Source organism: Elephas maximus, chromosome 7, assembly GCF_024166365.1.
Source record: "Elephas maximus indicus isolate mEleMax1 chromosome 7, mEleMax1 primary haplotype, whole genome shotgun sequence".
Classification (NCBI taxonomy): Eukaryota; Metazoa; Chordata; class Mammalia; order Proboscidea; family Elephantidae; genus Elephas; species Elephas maximus.
In genome coordinates this window covers 59,763,187-59,781,420 of record NC_064825.1, presented here as the reverse complement: position 1 = coordinate 59,781,420, position 18,234 = coordinate 59,763,187, and the positions used below count along the sequence as shown (strand labels likewise).

General features: G+C 37.8%; 1 protein-coding gene across 1 annotated transcript; it reads left to right on the top strand.

The window, feature by feature from the left end:
* The first annotated feature begins 1,808 nt into the window (after nt 1-1,808).
* Nucleotides 1,809-2,753, top strand: LOC126079284 (olfactory receptor 51V1-like). Its single transcript, XM_049890212.1, has one exon. The coding sequence runs from the start codon at nt 1,809-1,811 to the stop codon at nt 2,751-2,753; it is 945 nt and encodes a 314-aa protein (XP_049746169.1).
* Nucleotides 2,754-18,234: the final 15,481 nt, after the last annotated feature.

Below are 18,234 nucleotides of genomic sequence, written 5' to 3'. Positions count from 1 at the left end.
GTGAAAAAGAAGTAATATCTAAAATTAGTACCCTATGCTTCCACCTTAGTAAATTAGAGCAAGAAGAAAAATTTAACCCAAAGCAAGTAGAAAAAGAATTAAAATTAGAGCAGAAATCAATGAAATTAAAAATAACAAAACAATAGAAAAATAAAATAAAAAACCATTTGAAAAATCCATAAAATTGGAAAATCTATAGCTAGGGTAACCAACTTCATGATAAATAAAGAATATATTTAAGTTGTCAAAGGTATCATTTTACTTGGACCTGTAATCAACACCCAGGGAAGCAACAGTCAAGAAATCAAACGATGTATTTATTGTATTGGGCAAATCTGCTGCAAAAGATTTCTTCAAAGTGTTGAAGAGCAAAGATGTCACCTTGAAGACTAAGGTGCGCCTGACCCCAGCCATGGTATTTTCAATTGCCTCATATGCATGTGAAAGCTGGGCAATGAATAAGGAAGATCACAGAAGAACGTGTGCCTTTGAATTATGGTGTTGGTGAAGAATATTGAATATACCATGGACAGCCAGAAGAATGAACAAATCTGTCTTGGAAGAAGTACAGTCAGAATGCTCCTTAGAAGCTGGGTTGACAAGACTTCTTCATGTGTACTTTATCAGGACATCAGGCTTGATAAAGTAAAGGGTCAGCAAACAAAATGAAGACCCTCAATGAGATGGATTGAAATAGTGGCTGCAACAATGGTGCAGGACTGGGCGGTATTTCGTTCTGTTGTATGAGCCAGAACCGACTTGAAGGTACTGGACAACAATAACAACAGGGTGACCAAGTAAAAAGACAGAATGTAGAAATTACTAGTAACAAAATTGGAAGAGAGGTCATCATTGCTGATCCCATGGACATAAAAAAGATAATAAAGGAATATTATGAACAACTCCATGTCCTCAAATTTGATAACTTAGGTGAAATAAACCAATTCCTTGAAAGATACAAGCTACCAAATCTTTCAAAGAGAAGTACATACTCTGAATAATCCTATATCTATTAAAGGTATTGAATTGATAATTAATAACTTTCCAAAAAAGAAAACACCAGACCCAGATGGTTTCACTTATGAATTCTACAAAATACTTAAGGAAAAATGATACCAATTATCTATAGTCTCTTCCAGAAGACAGAAGCCGATGGAACTCTTTCTAATTCATTCAATAAGCCCTGCATTACCCAAAACACGGAATTTCTAGTTCTACAGTGAGTATCCCTCCCTTAATGACTAGAAAAGTTCTGTGGACTCTGAGGGAAATGCTTCTATTTATCCATTTCTCACAATCCCAGGAAATTTCTAGCCTGGAAGTGGCCAGGCAGTTTTCACTTGCAACATCACTGGCCAGGGATTAGCAGTCTCCCAGGAGCCTGGGCTCACCTATTTTACACAAGGCTCATCACTCCTTCCTCGTAAAACTGACTGCTCTGACTCCCTGTGACACAAGCACTGTTCAAGGAGAAAGTGTTCAGTCGTTAGCTCAGGTGCATCCATGTTTGTGGCACAAGTGGCTCAGAGAGACCAACAGAGAATGCTCTTAATAATCTAATTTGCCTAAAATGATCTGGACACTGATTTGCTCCCGTAACCTCTCAGACATAATGCCAAGGAGGTTCCCTGTGAAGTCTTCTTGTGCTACATTTTTCCTGAAGAGCTGAATGTGCCTGGAATTCTACAGTTAGTTTTACCTCTACCATACTCAGGGTGGCTGTGTTATATTGGACTGTTCTCAAAGTCAGGTTTAAATAAAACTGTGAGTAATATTTCTCTCACCTTGAAAATTCCCTTCAAATATTCATGTCTTCTTCTCTGACTTCCATTATAAATTCCTCGGTATTCATCCTCACAGGGTTCCCTGGCCTGGACAAGCACTATCCTTGGTTCTCAATTCCCTTCTCCTCAATCTATGCCACGGTGTTCCTAGGAAACAGCATGGTGCTCCATGTAATTCGTACTGAGCCGAGCCTACACCAGCCCATGTTCTACTTCCTGGCCTTGCTGGCCATCACTGACCTGTGCATGGGGCTGTCCACAGTGCATACAGTGCTGGGGATCCTGTGGGGGCTCAGCCAGGAGATCGATCTGGATACCTGCATTGCGCAGACTTATTTTATCCATGGTCTCTCTTGCACAGAGTCTGGAGTCCTACTTGCCATGGCCTTTGATCGCTTCACAGCAATTTGTAATCCTCTGAGATATACGTCTATTTTGACTGATAGTAGAATTGTTCATTTCATGATGACCATTTTGATGAGAAGTGGTTTGTCTATTCTTCCTGTCATCATTCGTTTAAAGTTCCTCCATTACTGCCGTCCTCATATCCTCTCCCACTCTTTTTGTCTGCACCAGGATCTACTCCGGCTGGCCTGCTCTGACATCCGCTTCAACAGTTTTTATGCCCTGGGTCTGGTGATTTGTACCTTGTTGTTGGATGCTGTCCTTATTCTCATCTCCTATGTTTTCATTCTGCACACAATATCGGCAATTGCATCCCGGGAGGAGAGGCTCAAGTCTTTGCAGACCTGTGTTTCCCACATCTGTGCTGTACTGGTTTTCTACATCCCCATCATTGGTCTCACCATGGTACACCGCTTTGGAAAGCATCTCTCACCTCTGGTTCATGTCCTGATGGGCAATATCTATATCCTCTTACCACCGCTGATGAATCCAATCATCTACAGTATAAAGACTCAGCAGATCCAAACCAGAATGAAGAAATGGTTTTCCCTGAAAATGTTGTGACATTTTTTAATTTCCCTAAAAATGCAGGGAAACTTAAATTTTCTTGGCTAAGAAAGATTTAAAGTCTAAGTAATACTTCTAGTTCCTGTATGTGCAACAATTTACAATTTGTTTTTTTAATTATTTATTTTTTACTTTTTTTAAATTGTGTTTTAGGTGAAAGTTTACAGTGCTAAGTAGTTTCTCATTCAAAAATTTATACACAAATTGTTTTGTGACATTGGTTGCAATCCCCGCAATGTGTCAGTACTCTCTGCTTTTCCCTTTACACCCCGAGTTCCCTGTGTCCCCTTGTCCAATTTTCCTTTCCCTTCCTGCCTTCTCATCTTTGCTTTTGGGCAGGTATTGCCCATTAGGCCTCCTATACTTGATTGAACTAAGAAGCATGTTCCTCATGTGTGTTATTGTTTGTTTTATAGGACTGTCTAATCTTTGGCTAAAAGGTGGGCTTCAGGAGTAGCTTCAGTTCTGAGTTAGAAGAGTGTCTGGGGGCCATAGTTTTGGAGGTTCCTCTAGTCTCTGTCAGACCAGTAAGTCTTCTCTTTTTTTGTGAATTTGCATTTTGTTCTACATTTCTCTGGTGCTCTCTCTAGAACCCTCTATCGTGATCCCTGTCGGAGTGGTTGGTGGTGGTACCCAGGTACCATCTATTTCTTCTGTGCTCAGGCTGGTGGAAGCTGTGGTTCACATGGTCCATTAATCCTTGGACTGACATTTTCCTTGTGTCTTTGATTTTCTTCATTCTCCTTTGATCTGAATGTGATGGGACCAATAGATGTATTGCAGATGGCTGCTCAAAAGCTTTTAAGACCCCAGACGCTACCCACAAAAACAGGGTGTAGAATATTTTCTTTATGAACTATGTTATGCCAATTGACAGCCCTCAGCCTTCAGCCCCAGTAACTTGGTCCCTCAAGATGTTTGGATGTGTCGGGAAGATTCTGTGGCTTTGTTTTGGTTAAGCTGAGTTGACTGTCCCTATATTGTTTTGTCTTTTCTTTCACCAAAGTTAACACTTGCCTACTATCTAGTTAGTAATTTGCCCTTCCCACACCTCACTTCCCTTGTAACCATCAAAAATTGTCTTTTTCTGTGTGTAAATCTTAAGTTTTTATAATAGTGGTCTTATACAATATTTATCCTTTTGCGATTGACTTATTTCACTCAGCATAATACTCTCCAGGTTAATCCATGTTGTGAGATGTTTTGTAGATTCATTGTTGGAAAAGAATGTATACCTTGGTGTTGTTGGGTATAGAGTTCTCTATATATCAATGCAGTCAAGTTTGTTGTTTTTGGTCTTTAGATCTGCATCTTTATTGAGCTGTAGGGCCACTATGAGTTGGAATCAACTTGATGGCAACGGATTTGGTTTTTTTTTTGGATTCTGTCCATGACTGACAGTGTTGTGTTGAAGTCTCTTACTATTATTGTGGAACTGCTATTAATTTACAATTTGAATCCTACTTTCTATAACTTTTTTGTTATTGTATAATGACTTCAGTAATAAATAACTGAAGCGGCTGGCTAATTCAAGAGAGATAATAGAACTAAGTTTTGTAAATACACATCCCAAAAAATGTTTCTGAACATTTGCTGTAGGATAATCATAGCTATTATGAACATGACAATAAGAGTCTTTACATTTTATTTACATTTTCATGCAACATGATTGCCATAAGAAAATTGTGTTATGCTGGGTCTATCAATATTTTCATTCCACACACTTTTACCTAAATTTTTGGAAAGTGCCTACTGTTGTTTAGATTATTAAGGTGATGATGCTTATATCAGAATACCTGATACAGTGAAACTGGACTTTCCTCATTCCCAGAGAAGAAGTGAGTAACATCTAAAACTCTGATGCTGAGCCTTCACTCCACTATTCTCTTTCTTTCCCTCTTTTTTATTTTTTCACCTATCAGTGACTTAATGCAAGTTCATTAAAAGCAATTCTGGAATAAAAAGATTTTATTGATCTTTTTTATTGATCAATTCCTTGATCCCAAAGGCTTGCTTTTTAATTTTTCCATGATACTAAATTACTGCATATACTTTTAAAGTTTTTAAAACAGACTTTATTTTTAGATCAGTTTCAGGTTTCAGAAAAATTGTGCAGAAAATACAGAGTTCCCATATAGCTTTCTTATCCATGGACTCTGTTTACCCTATTATTAACATCTTGCATTCCTGTGGTACACTTGTTACAATTGATGAACTGATTTGTTACATTATTATCAACTGAAATCCATAGTTTACATTAGGGTTTACAATATGCATTGTACAGTTCTATGGGTTTTGAGAAATGTACAACATCCTGTGTCCACTATTACAGTATCATACAGAAAAGTTTCACTGCCTTAACAAATGCCCTGTGTTTGATGTATTCACCTGCTCTTTCCCCTGGCATCTAATGATGTTTTCACTCTCTCTAAAGTTTTTCCCTTTCACTCTCTCTAAAGTTTTTCCCTTTCTAGAATATCATGTAGTTGGAGTGATGGAGTTTATAGCTTTTTTAGTATGTAGATTTTTCAGACTGGCTTCTTTCACTTAGCAATATGTACTTAAGGATCCTCCATGTTTTTTCATGGCTTCATAGACACAAATATATTTGTCATCCTACATTTTTTCACTAAATATTATATCATTAGAATTTACTCATGGCTTGTTTATTTTTTCATAATATCTTTAGGAAAGGAGTTACATTTAGAAACTATTGCAAAAACACTGTTGAGAACGGATAGTGGCTTCAACTAGAATAATGGTTGTGGAAAAGGAAATATATGAGAACATATTTGAATGATAATTAGACTGTATAGACACACTGTAATAACTGATTGACTGTAGGTTGGTGAACAGAGGAAAGTTTTGTAGTTGATGTTCAGGCTTCTGGTTTGTGAAAATGAAGGAATCTTGGTGTCATTCAATATTAACCAAAAAAAGAAGAGCAGTTCATACTCAAGGAGATAATGAAAGCTACTTTGAACACATTAAGTTGGAGTTGTCCGTGGAATATTTATTAATATTTATTCAAAAAATATTGAAATAAAACATTCAGGTTTTAGATATTGTGCTAGAGACCATTAAAATATACAGAACAGTCAACAATCAAAAAAAATGTTTCTTTGCCTCAAATATAGAAAGTGCTATGGACAAAAAATTTTAAATAAATGTCTACATTTACATTTATGGTAAATATCATTGTCAAGAGATGAAGAGTGAAATGACAACTTAAAGTGGTAACTCTAACCCAGTACAGAAGATTTGAGGAATAACTTCACCGAGAAAATGGAATATAATTGAGGTTTGAATTTGAAGGTAAAAAACCTGGGAGCTATGAAAAAGCAGAAACTAAAAGAGAAAAAATTAAAGAACTAAGTTGAAAAGGTATTGGACTATATGAGAAACAGGTGAAACAGTGGGCATGAAGTTCCAGGTAGGGCTTGAAAAATAGACACGAACAAAGTTATAGAAATTGTGGCTTTAATTCTTAGGGCAATGTGAAACTACTAATGAATTATAATTAGAATAGTGAAATGATTAAACATTTACGTTAAGAACATCAGTCCAGCTACTGAGTAGATAAGGGCAAGAGTTGACATGAGAAGACTAGATAAAAGGGTATCAAATAAAAAGATATAGCAGTGGTTGAGCAAGGGTGAGCTAAAGGCATTGCAAGAAGTGGATTCATATGAGATGTATTTAATCAGTTGGATGAAAAGATTTGATTAGTGACTGACTATAAGGGATAAGAGAGAAGGATATGTCAAAATCATGTTTAGCTTTTTGGAATGAAAACCTGCAGAGGTCATACTTCCATTTACTGAGATAAGGAATATCAGTTACTGTCAAGTTGATTTTGACTCAGGTTGCTATGAGTCGGAATCGGCTCGACGCACTGGGTTTGGTTTTTTGGTTTGGTCCCCTTGTGTTGCAGAGTAGGACTGCACTCCCTCAGGTTTTCAAGGCTGTGACCTTTCTGAAGCAGATTGCCAGGCCTTTCTTCTGAGACATCTCTATGTGGATTTGAATAGACAACCTTTTTGTTGTTGTCTATTCAAGTTGAGTGCTTAACCTTTGTACCACCCAGGGATTCCAGGAGATAAGAAAGAAGTGGGAATAATATGATTAATTTTAGACATATTCACATTTTGTTGGTTAATCTGATCTTTTAAAATACATGTAAGAGCAGATGCCCAGCCTGGGATTGAATATACCTATTAGGAGTTCTGATGAGAAGAGTGGATTTGAGTAACGAATTTGGAAGTGATGGACACAAATGTGATGTTTGAGATCATGGGTATGGATAACTTAACCAAGTAAAGGATATAACATAAATACACTAAAAAGTTCAAACATTAAAATAGGGTAAATTTGAATCACCAAACATACTAGGAAAGCATGGTGTCAATGAATCTACATGGTAAGGTATTTCAAAGAGGGTAATGATCAATTACGACAAAACCAACCTTGTGAAAGGTGACTGACTTAAATTGGGTGCTAAAAAGTATCCACTGGATTTAGAAACACTGGAGAACATCATGAACAATTTTTGGAGTTGTTGGAGTAGAAGGAATGTCTTAAAATTTGTGAAGGGAATCTAAGTTTGGAGGTGAAGATGATGTGGATAAATAATTTATTTGAGAATTTGGCCAAACTGGGTAGAACATAGAAAGTGTAGTAGTCAATGATCTGAGAAATACAATTTTGTATGATTTATGTAAAAAATTTTATACATAGAAATCTGAAAATATTCCAAAAGCAAAAATTGGCTATTCTTACATGAAAAGATTGGCAAATGAATATACATTGGTGTTTCAAAATAGAACAACCTGTTATAGTTGAGTCGATTCTGACTCATAGTGACCCTGTAGGACAGGGTAGAACTGCCCCATGAGTTTCCAAGGAGTGCCTGGTGGATTTGAACTGCCAACCTTTTGATTAGCAGTTGTCACTCTTAACAACTACGCCACCAGGGTTTGCATACATTAATGTTTCTAAAAACATATATATATATATATATAGTTTTTCAATGATCCTATATGTTTACAGAATTTTTATAATAAGTTAAAAATACTTGAGTTTTATTAGTTAAGAGGTCTTCTAGAGTAGATGACTACTGAAGAAATGCAAAGTCAGAGAGTAGTAAGGGATGCAGCTCAAAGGTGAGGACTGCCCAGATAATGGAGAATTTGAATCCCACTTGCATATTGGAAACACTGGTGGTGTAGTGGTTAAGTGCTACGGCTGCTAACCAAATGGTCGGCAGTTCAAATCCTCCAGGTGCTCCTTGGGAACTCTATGGGGCAGTTGTACTCTTTCCTATAGGGTTGCTATGAGTCGGACTCAACGGCAGCGGGGTTTTCTTTTTTTTTTTTGAGTACTTGCATATTAAACCCCACCCAGTGCCGTCCAGCCGATTTCGACTTGCATATTATAAATGCTATATGCCAGCCACTTTTCACAGATTATATAGCATTGTCTTCACAACTTTAAGTATTACTGATTTCATAGATGACAAAAAATATTTAAACAAAATATGCCATTTTTCCAAAGCTGCATAATAAGAGGAGGAGCCTAGATGTAAACTACTTTCCAACTCATCAAAAAAAAAAAAACTTTTTAAAATTTACTACCTTTTCTCCTTAGGAAATAAAATAGATTTGTTTTTACACAGTTAAAGGAGGAATTCCAGTCTTAGAGTTCGGTCCTTGCATTCATTATTCATTGAAGATTGCCCTATTATCTCCCACTCCAATCCCCTGACTCCATACAGAATCTAAAGCCAGGCCCATGCTCTGCAGTATTCAGACAGCAGTTCTCTGCTTATGTAAATCACTATGGGGATTGGGGGGGAAAAATAGCAACCATAGTATTTGTAAACTATATGAATTAAATATAGATACATACATATACAGTTTGTATTACTGTGGCGGCTTGTTTGCTGTGATGCTGGAAGCTATGCCACCATTATTCAGTTAGCAGCAGGGACACCCATGGCAGACAGGTTTCAGCTGAGCTTCCAGACTAAGACAGACTAGGAAGAAGGACGAGGCAGTCTACTTCTGAAAAGATTTAGCCAGTGAAATCCTTATGAATAGCAATGGAACATTGTTTGATACAGAGCTCCTCAGGTTGGAAGGCACTCAAAAGGCGATTGGGGAAGAGTACCCTCCTGAAAGCAGAGTCAACCTTAATGATTTGGATGGAGTCAGCCTTTCGGGACCTTCATTTGCTGCCTTGGCAAGACTGAAAATAAGAAGAAACAGCTGCAAACACCCATTGATAATCAGAACATGGAATGTACGAAGTATGAATATAGGAAAATTGGAAGTTGTCAAAAATGAAATGGAACACATAAACATTGATATCCTAGGCATTAGTGGGCTGAAATGGACTGGTATTGGCCGTTTTGAACCAGACAATCATATGGTCTACTATGCTGGGAATGACAACTTGAAGAGGAATGGCATTGCATTCATTGTCAAAAAGAACATTTCAAGATCTATCCTGAGGTACAACACTGTCAGGGATAGGATAATATCCATATGCCTACAAGGAAGACCAATTAATACAACTATTATTCAAATTCACTTACCAACTACTAAGGCCAAAGATGAAGAAATTGAAGATTTTTACCAACTTCTGCAGTCTGAAATTGATCAAACATGCAATCAGGATGCATTGATGATTACTGGAGATTGGAATGCAAAAGTTGGAAACAAAGAAGAAGGATTTGTAGTTGGAAAATATGGTCTTGGTAATAGAAACGATGCCGGAGATAGCATGATAGAATTTGGCAAGACCAATGACTACTTCATTGCAAATACCTTTTTTCACCAACATAAATGGTGACTCTACTCATAACCCACTGCCTTCGAGTTGATTTCGACTCATAGCGACCCTATAGGACAGAGTAGAACTGCCCCATAGAGTTTTCAAGGATCGCCTGGTGGATTTGAACTGCTGACCTCTTGGTTAGCAGTCATGGAGCCTTGTTTTTTGCCAATGCCTTCAGAGCAGCTTGGACTTCTTCCTTCAGTACCATTGGTTCCCGATCATATGCTACCTTTTGAAATGGTTGAACATCGACTAATTCTTTTTGGTATAATGACTCTGTGTATTCCTTCCATCTTCCTTTGATGCTTCCTGGGTTACTTATTATTTTCCTCATAGAGTCCTTCATTTATGCAACTCCAGGCTTGAATTTTTTCTTCAGTTCTTTCAGCTTGAGGAAAGCCAAGCTTGTTCTTCCCTTTTGGTTTTCCATCTCCAGGTCTTTTGTGCATGTCATTATAATACTTTACTTTATCTTCTCCAGCCGCCCTTTGAAATCTTCTGTTCAGTTCTTCTACTTCATCAATTCTTCCTTTTGCTTTAGCTGCTTGATGTTCGAGAGCAAGTTTCAGAGTCTCTTCTGACATCCTTCTTGGTCTTTTCTTCCTCTCCTGTCTTTTCAGTGACCTCTTGCTTTCTTCATGGATGATGTCCTTGATGTCATTCCACAACTCGTCTGGTCTTCAGTCACTAGTGTTCAGTGAGTCAACTCTATTCTTCAGATGGTCTCTAAATTCAGGTGGGATATACTCAAGGTCATATTTTGACTCTTGTGGACTTGCTCTGATTTTCTTCAGTTTCAGCTTGAACTTGCATATGAGCAATCGATGGTCTGTTCCACAGTTGGCCCCGGCCTTGTTCTGACTGATGGTATTGAGCTTTTCCATTGTCTCTTTCCACAGATGTAGTCAATTTGATTTCTGTGTGTTCCAATTGAGATGTTTCAACAAACAGATGCAGTGCTGGAGGTGCTCACTCGTCTATGCCAAGAAATATGGAAGACAGCTTCCTGGCCAACTGACTGGAAGAGATCCATATTTATGCCTATTCCCAAGAAAGGTGATCCAACCAAATGTGGAAATTATAGAACAATATCATTAATATCGCACGGAAGCAAGATTTTGCTAAAGATCATTCAAAAATGGCTGCAACAGTATACTGACAGGGAACTGCCAGAAATTCAAGCTGGATTCAGAAGAGGATGCGGAACCAGGGATATCGCTGCTGATGTCAGATGGATCCTGGCTGAAAGCAGAGAATACCAGAAGGAGGTTTACCTGTGTTTTATTGATTATGCAAAGGCATTCGACTGTGTGAATCACAACAAATTACACATAACATTGCAAAGAATGGGAATTCCAGAACACTTAATTGTGTTCATGAGGAACCTTTACATAGATCAAGAGGCAGTTGTTCAGACAGAACAAGGGGATACTGATTGGTTTAAAGTCAGGAAAGGTGTGCACCAGGGTTGTATACTTTCACCATACTTATTCAATCTGTATGCTGAGCAAATAATCCAAGAAGCTGGACTATATGAAGAAGAAAGGGGCATCAGGATTGGAGGAAGACTCATCAACAACCTGCATTATGCAGATCACACAACCTTGCTTGCTGAAAGTGAAGAGGACTTGAAGCACTTACTAATGAAGATCAGAGACCACAGCCTTCAGTATGGATTGCATCTCAACATAAAGAAAATAAAAATCCTCACAACTGGACCAATGAGCAACATCATGATAAACGGAGAAAAGACTGAAGTTGTCAAGGATTTCATTTTACTTGGGTCCACAATCAACACCCATGGAAGCAGCAGTCAAAAAATCAAAAGATGCATGGCCCCTGGATACCCTTTCAGCTTAGTAATGAGGTAACTCCTGAGGTTCACCCTTCAGCCAAAGATTGAACAGGCCCATGGGACAAAACAAAACTAAAGGGGCACACCAACTCTGGGGCAGGGAATGGAAGGCAAGTGGGAACAGAAAGCTGGTAATAGGGAACACAGAGTTGAGAAGGGAGAGAGTTGACATGTTGTGGGAGTGTTAACCAATGTCATAGAACAATGTGTGTACTAACTGTTTGATGAGAAACTCGTTTGCTCTGTAAACCTTCATCTAAAGTGCAATAAAAAGAAAAAATCAAAAGATGTATTACATTGGGCAAATTTGCTGCAAAAGACGTCTTTGAAGTATTTAAAGTGTTGAAAAGCAAGATGTCACCTTGAATACTAGCGTGCGCCTGACCCAAGCCATAGTGTTTTCAAATGCTTCCTATGCATGTGAAAGCTGGACACTGAATAAAGAATACCGAAGAAGAAATGATGCCTTTGAATTGTGGTGGTGAAAAAGAATATTGAATATACCATGGACTGCCAAAAGAATGAACAAACCTTTCTTGGAAAAAGTATACCCAGAATGCTCCTTAGAAGCAAGGATGGCAATACTATGTCTCACATACTTAAGACATGTTGTCAGGAGGAATCAGTCCTTGGAGAAGGACATCATACTTGGTAAAGTAGAGGGTCAGTGAAAAAGAGAAAGACCCCCATTGAGATGGATTGACACAGTGGCTGCAACAATGGGCTTAAGCATAAAAACAATTGAGAGGATGGTGCGGGATCAGGCAGTGTTTTGTTCTTTTGTACACAGGGTCTGTATGAGTCGGAACCGACTCGATGGCACCTAACAAAAACAACATATACATACATTCATACATATATATAAAATTGGTTTCCTTCAGCCAGTCTTGCCTTTTACAATGAAGATGAAAATTCTTGCCTGAACACTTCCATCCTACTTCCTGAATGGGGGCTCTTGTTCAGGTTGTTCAGGTTCTCTCTCTCTCTCTGTGTGTGTGTGTGTGTGAGAGAGAGAGAGAGAGAAAGAGATAGATGAATCCACAGGCAACTCGCATAGTTATGGAAAGTTAAAACAGGCCAGGCCAAGGGTCTCAAGATAAAGAAACCCAATGCCATCACTTAACAGATAAGGAAAATAAGGCACAAAGAGGTTATGAATAATGGTCATCAATAATGGGAAGTATATTTGCCAAGGATATTACCAGAAATAACTCTGAATCCACAGACTAGATCAATGCCGCCACAAACCAGGAACCCAGAAAGATAAGTAAAAAATTAATTATTTGTTCAGCAGCACTATACTCAGAGAGAAGTAATCATTGTAGTCGCAAAGTTCTCTACTTCACGGTGTGATTGATTTTGTAATAGAAATTATTATAACAGTACATTTCTGGAGGAAAACTCCGTTCTTCCCGAAACTAGAAATAACCATCCCCAGGTCAACAACCCTTTTCTTATGTAAACGTCCCCTGAAAAAAAACAAAAAAAACCTGAGCCCATTACCGTTGAGCCCATTGCTGTTGAGTCATTTCTGACTCATAGTGACCATATAGGACAGAATACAACTGCCCCATAGGATTTCCAAGGAGTGGCTGGTAGATTCGAACCACTGACCTCTTGGTTAGCAGCTGAATTCTTAACCACTGAGCCACCAGGGCTCCTATTAAAACTAGCAAAGGCTACACAGAAATACATCATTTTATTGTGCTTCACTTTATTGCACTTCACAGATACTGTGTTTTATTTTACAAATTGAAGGTTTGTGGCAACCCTGTGCTGAGCAAGTCTATTGGTGCCATTTTTCCAACAACATGCGTTTGCTTCATATGTCTGTGTCACATTTTGGTAATTCTTGCAATATTTCAAACTTTTTCAATATTATTATATCTGATATGATGGTCTGTGATCAGTAATCTTTGATGTTACTATTGCAATTGTTTTGAGGTGCCACGAACCATGCCCCTATAAGATGGATGGCAAACTTAATCGATAAATGTGTGTATTCTGACTGCTCCACCAACTGGCCTTTCCCCTGTCTCTCTTTCTCTCTCACCTCAGGCCTCTCTATTCCATGAGACATAACACTATTGAAATTAGACCAATTAATAACCTACAGTGCCCTCTAAACATCCACGTGAAAGGAAGAGTCGCACTTCTCTCATTTTAAATCAAAAGCTAGATATGATTAAGTATAGTGAGAAGATGTCGAAAGCCAAGTTAGGCCGAAAGTTAGGCCTCTTGTGCCAATCGGTTAGCAAAGTCGTGAATGCAATGGAAAAATTCTTGAAGGAAATCAAAAGTAAATTAAAACTGCTGCTCCAGCGAACACACGAATGACAAGAAAGTCAAACAGCCTTACTGCTGATGTGGAGAAGGTTTTAGTGGTCTGGATGGAAGATCAAACCAGCCACAACATTCTTTTAAGCCAAAGCCTAATCCAGAGCAAGGCCCTGACCCTCTTCAATTCTGTGAAGGCTGAGAGAGGTGAGGAAGCTGCAGAAGAAAACTTGAAGCTAGCAGAGGTTGGCTGATGAGGTTTAAGGAAAGAAATCATTTCCGTAGCCTAAAAGTGCAAGGTAAAGGAGCAAGTGGTGATGTAGAAGCTGCAGCAGGTCCAGGAGATCTAGCTACGATAACTGAGGAAGGCGGCTACACTAAAGAGTTTCACTGTGTATGAGACAGCCTTACATTGGAAGAAGATGCCATCCAGGGCTTTCATCTTTAGAGAGAAGTCAATGCCTGGCCTCAAAGCTTCCAAGGACAGGCTACTCTCTTGTGATGGGCTTATGTAGCTGCGGATTTTAAGTTGAAGCCAATCAATGCTCATTTACCATTCTAAAATCCTAGGGCCATTAAGAATTATGCTAAATGTACTTGACCTGTGGAGCCCTGGTGGTGCAATGGTTAAGAGTGGCTAACCAAAAGGCTGGCAGTTCAAATCCACCAGCCACTCCTCGGGAGCCGAACAGAACAGTTCTACTCTGTCCTATAGGGTTGCTATGAGTCAAAATTGATTTGATGGCACCTAACAACAGCAATACCCTTTACATTGTGTGTTGTCTTTCTCTTCACCAACATTAACATTTGTTTACTATCTAGTTAGTGATTTCCTATCCTCACCGCTCTTCTCCCTTGTAACCACCAAAGACTAGTTTTTCTGCGTGTAATCCTCTTCCTGCATTTTTATAATAGTGGTCTCATACAGTGTTTGTCCTTTTGTGATTGACTTCTTTTATTTAGCATAATGCCTTCCAGATTCATTCATGTTGTGAGATGTTTAGCTGATTCATCATTGTTCTTTATTGTTGCTTAGTATTTTGTTGTGCATGTGCCATAATTTGTTTTTTTATCCATTCGTCTGTTGATGGGCATGCAGATTGCTTCCATCTTTTTGCTATTGTGAATAATGCTGCATTGAACATGGGTGTGCGTAGGTCTATTCATATAAGGGTTCTTATTTCTCTGGGATATATTCCTAGGAGTGGAATTACTCGATCATATGATATTTCTATTTCTAGATTTTCAAGGAGGTGCCATATCATTTTCCACAGCAGTTGTGCCATTTTACATTCCCACCAGCAGTGCAAAGTGTTCCAATCTCCCCAAAACCTCTCCAACAGTTGTTATTTTCGGTTTTTTTGATTAGTGCCAGTAATGTCAGGGTGAGATGGTATCTCATTGTAGTTTTGATTTTGCATTTCTCTAATGGCTAACTATCATGAGCATTTCCTCATGTGTCTCTAGCTGCCTGAATTTCTTTTTTGGTGAAGTGTCTGTACATATCTTTGGCATTGTATAGATTTTAGAGATTAGACCCTTGTTGGATATATCATCGCCAAAAAATTTTCCCCTGTCGATAAGTTCTCTTTTTACTCTTTTGGTGAAGTCTTTTTATGAGCATAAGTGTTTAATTTTTAGGAGCTCCCAGTTATCTAGTTTATCTTCTGGTGTCTATACATTGTTAGTTATGGTCTTATTGTATTATTGTCATATATTGGGGTCTTTAGCATTGTCCCTATTTTCTCTTCCATGATCTTTATCATTTTAGGTTTTATATTCATGTCTTTGATCCATTTTGAGTTAGTTTTTGTGTATGGTGTGAAGTAATGGCCTTGTTTTGTTTTTTTTAAAGACGGACATCCAGTTTTGTCAGCACCATCTGTTAAAAAGACTGTCTTTTCCCCATGTAATGAACTTTGGTCCTTTGTTAAAGACCAGCTGACCATAGGTGGATGGATTTACATCTGGGCTCTCTCTTCTGTTCCATTGGTTTCCGTGTCTGTCATTGTACCAGTACCAGGCTGTTTTGACTACTGCCGCTGTATAGTAGGATTTGAGATCAGGTGGTGTGAGGCCTCCTACTTTGTTCTTTTTCCTTCAGTAATGCTTTGCTTTTATGCGGCCTCATTCCTTTCCATTTAAAGTTGGTGATTATTTTTCCCATCTCATGAACGAATGCTGTTGGTATTTGGATTGGGAATGCATTATATCTGTAGATTGCTTTGGGTAGAATTGACAGTTTCACAATGTTGAGTCTTCCTGTCCATGAGCATGGTGTGTTTTTTCCATTTATGTAGGTCTCTTTGGTTTCTTGCAGCAGTGGTTTGTAGTTTTCTTTGTATAGGACTTTTATGTCTGTGGTTAGATTTATTCCTAGGTATTTTACCTTTTTATGGGCTATTACATATGGTTGTTTTTCAGATCTCCTTTTCAAAGTTGTCTTTTTCGGTGTGTAGGAATCCAGCTGATTTTTATATGTTGATCTTGTGTGCTGCTACTCTGCTGACTCTTGCTATTAGCCCTAGTAGTTTCTTGTGTAATCTAAGGGGTTCTCTATGCATAGGATCATATCACCTGTGAATAGGGATGTTTTTATCTCTTCCTTTCCAATTTGGATGCCCTTTATTTCTTTTTCTTGCCTTATTTTTCTAGCTAGGACTTCCAGCACAATGTTAAATAGCAGTGGTGATAAAGGGTATCCTTGTCTTTTTCCCATTCTAAAGGGAAATATTTTCAGCCTCTTTCATTGAAAATGATATTGGCTGTTGGTTTTGTGTCCATAGCCTTTATTAGGTTGAGGAATTTTCCTTTATTTTTATTGAGAGTTTATCAGGAATCGGTGTTGGATGTTATCATACACCTTTTCTGTGTCGATTAAGATAATGATGTGATTCTTTTGTTCTATTTCTGTGGTGAATTACTTTGATTGATTTTCTAATGTTGAACTATCCTTGCATACCTGGAATTAATCCCACTTGGTCGTGGCAGATTATTTTTTTGATATGATCCTGAATTCTATTGACTAGAATTATGTTGAGGATTTTTGCGTCTATATTCATGAGAGATATTGGTCTGTAATTTTCTGTTTTTTTTTTTTTTTTTAGGTATCCTTCCTAGCTTTGTTATCAGTGTTAAACTGGATTCATAGAATGATTGCAGAAGAATTCCTTCTTTTTCTATGAAATAGTTTGAGTAGAAGTGGTGTGAGCTATTTTCTGAATGTTTGGTAGAATTCTCCAGTGAAACTGTTTGGGCCAGGGCTTTTTTTTTTTTTTTTTTGGAAGTTTTTTGTTTTTTTTTAATTACCTCTTCAATCTCTTCTCTTGTTATAGGTATGTTCAGATATTCTATCTCAGCTTGTGTTAGCTTAGTTGGGAAGTGTGTTTCTAGAAATTTGTCCATTTCTTTTAGGTTCTCAAATTTGTTAGAGTAGTTTTTCATAGTGTTCTGTTATGATCCTTTTTATATCAGTTGGGTCTGTTGTAATGTCTACCATCTCGTTTCTTTTTTGGGTTATTTTCTTCCTCTCCTGTTTTTATTTTGTCAGTTTGGTCAGTGGTTTGTCGATTTTCTTGATCTTTTCAAAGAACCAACTTTTGTTTTTTTGATGCTTTCTATTGTTTTCCTGTTCTCTATTTCGTTTATTTGTGCTCTAATCTTTACTATTTCCTTTCTTCTGGTGCCTGTGGGTGTCTTTCACTGCTCTCTTTCTATTTGTTCTAGTTTTGATTTTGGCCTGTTTTTCTTTTTGATGGGTGCATTTATTGCCATAAATTGACATTTGAGCACTGCCTTTGCTGTATGATGTGTTTTCATTCTCATTTGATTGCAGAATTTTTTTGATTCCTTCTTCGATTTCTTCTCCTACCCAGTTGTTTTTAAGCAAGGTGTTATTCAGTTTCTATGTATATAATTTTTTTCCTTGCTTTTCCTGTTGTTGATTGAGACTTTTATGGCATTGTGATCAGAGAGAGTGCTTTGTATATTTTTGATGTTTTGTGTTTTATTGAGGGTTGCTTTGTGACCTAAAATGTGGTTTGTTCTGGAGAATGTCCCATGTGTGTTGGAAAATAATTTATAGTTTGCTGCTGTTGGGTAGAGTGTTTTATATGTGTCAATGAGGTTAAGTTGGTTGATTGTGGGCTTTAGACCTTCTGTAACTTTGTTGAGTTTCTTTCTACATGTTCTTTCCTTTACCAAGAGTGAAGTGTTTAAATCTCTACTATTATTGTGGAACTATTTCTCTTTTCAGTGCTGTTAGAGTTTATTTTATGTATTTTGGAGCCTTGTTTGCTTGGGTAGATATTTGGTAAGGTTATGTTTTCTTGGTAGATTTTTTCTTTAATCATTATATAACATCCTTCCTTGTCTTTTGTGGCAGATTTAGCCCTAAAGTCTATTTTATCTATGATTAGTATTGCACTTCTGCTCTTTTTTGGTTACTGTTTCCTTGATATACATATATTTTCATTCTTTGTTTTTTAATGTATTTAGCTCTCTGTGTCT

Bases quoted from the DNA above. Each gene is read 5' to 3' on its own strand.
- LOC126079284 (XM_049890212.1), top strand. From the start codon at position 1,809: ATGTCTTCTTCTCTGACTTCCATTATAAATTCCTCGGTATTCATCCTC.